Raw genomic sequence first — 5,500 nt, 5'->3', positions numbered from 1 at the left:
TAAATTAGGGATTAAATTTGAGTCTACTTCTAGTAAAGATTAAATCTACTTCATCTATCGATGAAGGTTCGTCTAATTCAGAATCAGCACTCACTCTCTAACAATGTCACTTACTAATGGCGTCCTTAAAATTATTTTGCAACAACAGGCTGCCTTTAAGATTTAAGTGAAATCCTCTGACATTTAAATGTGTGGACTTAATTTTTAAATTTGGTATAAAGTTCCATTCATTTTAATTTGAGCACACATATATATAGATTTAATCAATCTATTCTTTTCTCTTACCTTGCTTGATGCACACGAGTCATCTGATCTTATGATCTCCGAAACATTGATCTTGATATCGTAAAACTGTTCCTGAATAGATTGTGCAAGATTAGTTATACTATCGGCAACAGTCTTGGCGTTATCGTTTCGTAGTTTGTTAGTCTAAAGGGGCAGCAAGGTTTCTTACGCATAATTGGTTTTATAAAGTCTGCCATATCTTCAACACTGGCACAAGAAAATGACTTGACTGTAACACGGTTAGTCGCACTTGATATTTCCCGGCATTTTACATATTTTATGAGAGTCACCGATAATGACCGTGTTCCTTTTTGTTTTCTTCCCTCATTCTCAACTATTTCTGCGTTTTTCTCTGGTATTTCCTCATCCTCTATTTGCAAAGCAGAGTACTTGTTTTGTAGACGTGAGGGCTGACAAGGAGGACTGCATACATTTGCGGATTTTGAGGGAGTTGTGCGCCAAGAATTAGATGCTTGGCCCATTTGGTTGGTTTCTTTTGTGTTCGATGGATTGTTTGCTTTAGGTTAAATAAATGATTGATCTTCGTTTAGCAATCTGATAGCTGTTAATAAACTGGCTTTGTCAATTTCAGCGGCTGTTAGTTTCGTATTCAAATCAGTCACAACGCTTTTATAGCCATTTTGTTCTTCTTTAATTGTTTCAGTAAGGCATTTTTCCACCATAGACATGATCGTTGTAAATTGAGTTTCCGCGGGTTTAGAGTGAATTTAAAAGTTTATTTAGGACAATTGATGATTCGCTTTGATGCCTTTCGAAATGGTACGTCAGCAAGTCCAACCATCTTGAAACATCCCGGAGATAAAATTCTTCGTAGTTTTGTCCATATTAGTCGACTCACAAAGAAAATAATTCGTCTGTATTGTAAAATTGTAGAATTGTTCGTATATTGAGCAATTCCGCAACACCTAGATTCGTTTTCCAAGGTAATCATTGCTCTAATCGGTATGGAATCTTTCTATATTCCTCAATCATAGGTTCTTCTAACAATGCGCTTCCATATCCATAAAATCGAATAGTGATATTGTCCGTTTTTATCTGCTTACAACCGCCGCGAGGGACAGACCATTTTCTTTTTACATGTAATACATTTTCGAAAAGCTGTTCGACAAGTCAATAGTGAGAAAAAAGATGCCAAAATAGTAAATCCGCTAGTAGCTGCAAATAGTGGGAAGTTCAAGTGGCAAAAAGATCCTGATCAGTGGCGTAGACAGCACCTCGGTGAAGGTCCTGGTCATCGAGCACCAAAGGTGCGAGCATCCTAGGGGGGTCTGGGGGCATGCTCCCCCAGAAAATTTTTGATATCTGGAAGCCTGGAAACAGCATTTGCGGCGTTCTGGGGGCAGTATCAACAAAAAATTTGCCCTAACCCTGCATTTCTGATAGACCATAAATGGCTCAGAGAATAAAGCTTTTGCACTGTAGAAGTCAAATAGACAACGCTCATCATAGCCAGAAAGTAAAAGAGTTGCATAATTGCATTTCTGTATTGCTGCAACTAAATATGCCATCTTACTCCTCTTTATTTTCAAATTTACACACACTTAGCGCAAATTGGCTCACGATTGACAAAGACGATGTCACCTTGTTTTTCATATCATTAACGAGAAGAAAAACAGAGAACAATGAAACGTACAATAGTGCACAATGCACTAGTGACTGCTCATAACATGATGAAAAGTAAGAATATAGATAATATCTAATACAGTATCAGTATGAACAGAATGGTAAACGCAAAAGAAGTAAGAAGTCACTAAGAACTATTAAACACATTACACATATGTATATTGCAGTGAAAAGGTGCAACTATGCAAGGGTGCACAAAAGACCACTCATACATGATGAATGAATATTTATTGGGGTCACCACACCTTAAGTGTGGGTATCTCCCCATTAAGAGAAAAAATATATAAGATTTTATATGTTTTTAATACTTTCTTAAACACATAGGTTACAATGAAAAGGTGCAAGAGTGCACAAAGGACTGCTCATACATGAATTTAAAGTAAATATTCAATTCAATATGAACAGGGATGGCCCATTATTTATATATTGGGGTCACCACACTTGTGGATATCTCCCCTAGAACCAATTTAGAGGACCTTCCTGAAAAGCACTATTGGTGATGGAAGCTTTCCTCTGTAAAGATTTTTTATTATTATTATAATTAGAAGAATATATTTTTATGATTTTAATATTTTCTTTAACCATATATTACATGAAGTGAAAAGGTGCAAGAGTGCACAAAAAACTGCTCATAACTCATAAGCAATTAATGAATGAATAGTAACTATTCAATACAGTGTGAACAGATGGCCCATGGGGTCACCACACCAGCAGTGAATATCTCCCCTTGGACCAATTAAATGTATATACAAATAATTTTTTTAAGTTTTAATATTTTATATAACAGGCTATTACAATAAGGTGCAAGAGTGCACAAAGGACTGCTCATGATGAATGAATTATAAAAATTGAACCCATTTAACAGGGATGAACTAGTAATGAAATAGTTATACTTACATTCAACAGCTAATGTCTCTTATACTTAACCTGTCTACTATTTGTAAAGAAAGGCAAGTCTCCTTGGCTTCTCCACAAACTTCTCCACAACTTCACTATGTAGCACATTGGCATCTTCTTTTTCTTTTAGAATGTCTCTATGGATTGAAATCCTACAAAGAGAACTAAGGCGCCCTTGACTCATTCTATTTCTCAAATAGGTCTTTACCCTTTTCAAGCAGGAAAATGACCTTTCAACAGAAGCACTAGTTACTGACAAGACAACATTCATTTTCATTAATTTGACAGCTTCAGGAATACTAGATTGGAGATTAAACTTAAAAATATAGGTTAGTAATTCATTACATGTGTCTTTATGAAAATCCTGATCCCTGTAAATAAAAGAAAGTTGGCTCTCAAGCATGGAGATATCATAAAGGGGCCCATACATCTCTTTTAGTAAATTAATTTTCTCAGGTGGTACCACCCCACCCCAAGATGCAAATTTTTTTGGATTGACAAGATCTAAAAATGCATATTGTTTCATATCCTGAAACCTCTCTCATCATACTAACAATGGAGTCGATAATCTCAAAATAAATTTGCTTATGGTTGTGTCTTTTCTCAAGTCTGCTTTCTGGTGGGCCCAATATATCTACTGCTTCTTGGTATAATTCAGAAAATTTATCATCACTACGAAGAGAAGAAACAAAGGTTACAAAACGCTGAATTCTTACCATACCATAGTTAAAGTCAGTTTGTTGGCCTTGCAGAATTTCATATAGGATTGATGATTGTTGGAAAATCTGTTGAAAAACACAGACCAAAAAGCAAAACAAAAAACTACTAATATTATGTAGCAAACCATGTATCTTTCCCAATGATTCTCCATCCCAGCTCCCAGGCTCATCCACTTCTCCAAGAAAAATGTCATGAAGTTTCTGGTAATTTCTATGCAAGACACTTATCACACGAGATCGATAGTACCACCTAGTATCACCAGGGCTGGGGAACTCTATTTGATGAGAATTAAGAAAGGCTTTTCTTTGAGGGGCATTACTAGTAAAAGTACAAAATGCTCTATATCAACAAAGAAAACTTTAACAGGGGCTATAGATGAGGCAGACTGACACAAAACTAGATTTAATCTGTGAGCTGCACAATGAACAAAGTATGCAAAAGGATATTCTTGACGCACTCGAACCTGGACACCACTAACATGACCAGACATAACAGCAGCACCATCATAGGTTTGCATCACTAATTTATCCTTGATGTTGGAATGGGGACTAAGCTTATCCTTCACAAACTGGGATATGGCAGCAGCATCTCTCTTTGTGCTGACATCTCCAAATCCCAATTGTCTTTCTACTATCTCACAACCTTTATCCATACGGACTATCATGCTTACCTGTTCCTTAGTTGAGACATCAGAAGTTTCATCAACCTGCACACTGATGAAGGTACACTCGTTAATCTCCTTAAAAATAGTATCTTCAATAATGGAATCAAGGCAACAGATTAAATCATTTTGTATTTCAGGAGAGACCCCAGTGAAACGTGAATCTCCACCCTGACCAGATTCAGCTAGTCTGCCATGCAATCGTCGTTCAAATACAGAATCTAACTTAGCATAGGACTCGAGTAACTCCCTGTAATTACCGCGGTTCAAGCTATCTTCAGATTCATCATGGCCTCTAAACGCCAACTCCTGTTTGGATAAATACAAAACAGCCTCGGTTATGGTTTTTAAAATTTCTCTGTTTTGCCTTACCTCCTCATTGTGGCGTTGTATCTCGTCTCTTCTTGCTTGGGAGATAAGAGAATCCACTCGAGCACCGGAACCGTACGTCTTCCAGGTCTTGAAAGCAGCCATGTGTGACTTCGCCTTTTCATGCTTTTTGCAATCAGAGAGGAAGCCATGCATGTCGCTATAACCATTCTTGCTCCAAGTCGGCGACTTTCCAGGGCAAAAAAAAGACACGGCCAGCAAAATAATCTCTTTAACTCTGTGCTGCCACAAAGCCAATCCTTCTTTTCATACCAAGCCATTTGAAAAGATCTCCCTCTCGCACTAATACTCAAATTCGGCATTGGCCTTTGCTTAACAATAACATTTTGTTCCGCGGTTGCTCGAACAGAAAATGATTTTTTTAACAAAGAATTTATGATATCAGCTTCAGTTGAAGCTAGATTCGTCACGCTTGCTGAAGCCATTACAAAAACACTCGCTCAAAGACAATAACTATGCAAACTACGCTCAAGTGTGTGTACTCACGCGGAAACCTCGCAAGAAAAGGCAATACAATATGCAGCTCCTGCCTTGTCGAGATAGCAGGAGTGCGGAGTTGTAACCAGCCAATTATGAGTGAGTAAGAGGCCATTTATCCAATCAGAATTGAGTATTTTCTTCTATAGAATATTATAGCAGCTCCTGCCTTGGCAAAATAGCAGGAGTGAGCCATTGATCTATATATATATATATATATATATATATATATATATATATATATATATATATATATATATATATATATATATATATATATACATATATATATATATATATATATATATATATATATATATATATATATATATATATATATATAATATATATGTCATATATTAGCCTCCTCCGCAGGCATCTCTTATGCATTTATATTAGGCATTTATATTTGGCCTGGGTTAGCTG

At 36.5% G+C, this 5,500-nt stretch overlaps 1 protein-coding gene across 1 annotated transcript; it reads right to left on the bottom strand.

Moving 5' to 3' along the window:
- Window positions 1–3,820: 3,820 nt before the first annotated feature.
- On the bottom strand, window positions 3,821–4,681 carry LOC114528943 (zinc finger MYM-type protein 1-like). The gene has a single exon (XM_028550653.1). The coding sequence runs from the start codon at window positions 4,679–4,681 to the stop codon at window positions 3,821–3,823; it is 861 nt and encodes a 286-aa protein (XP_028406454.1).
- Window positions 4,682–5,500: the final 819 nt, after the last annotated feature.

The sequence above is a fragment of the Dendronephthya gigantea genome, unplaced genomic scaffold (genome assembly GCF_004324835.1).
Source record: "Dendronephthya gigantea isolate DGI-Jeju-01 unplaced genomic scaffold, DenGig_1.0 000052F, whole genome shotgun sequence".
Taxonomy (NCBI): Eukaryota; Metazoa; Cnidaria; class Anthozoa; order Malacalcyonacea; family Nephtheidae; genus Dendronephthya; species Dendronephthya gigantea.
This window is presented reverse-complemented; position numbering and strand designations above follow the sequence as displayed.

What these genes read in the sequence shown, in the direction of transcription:
- LOC114528943 (XM_028550653.1), bottom strand. Translation starts at nt 4,681, where the DNA reads ATGGCTGCTTTCAAGACCTGGAAGACGTACGGTTCCGGTGCTCGAGTG.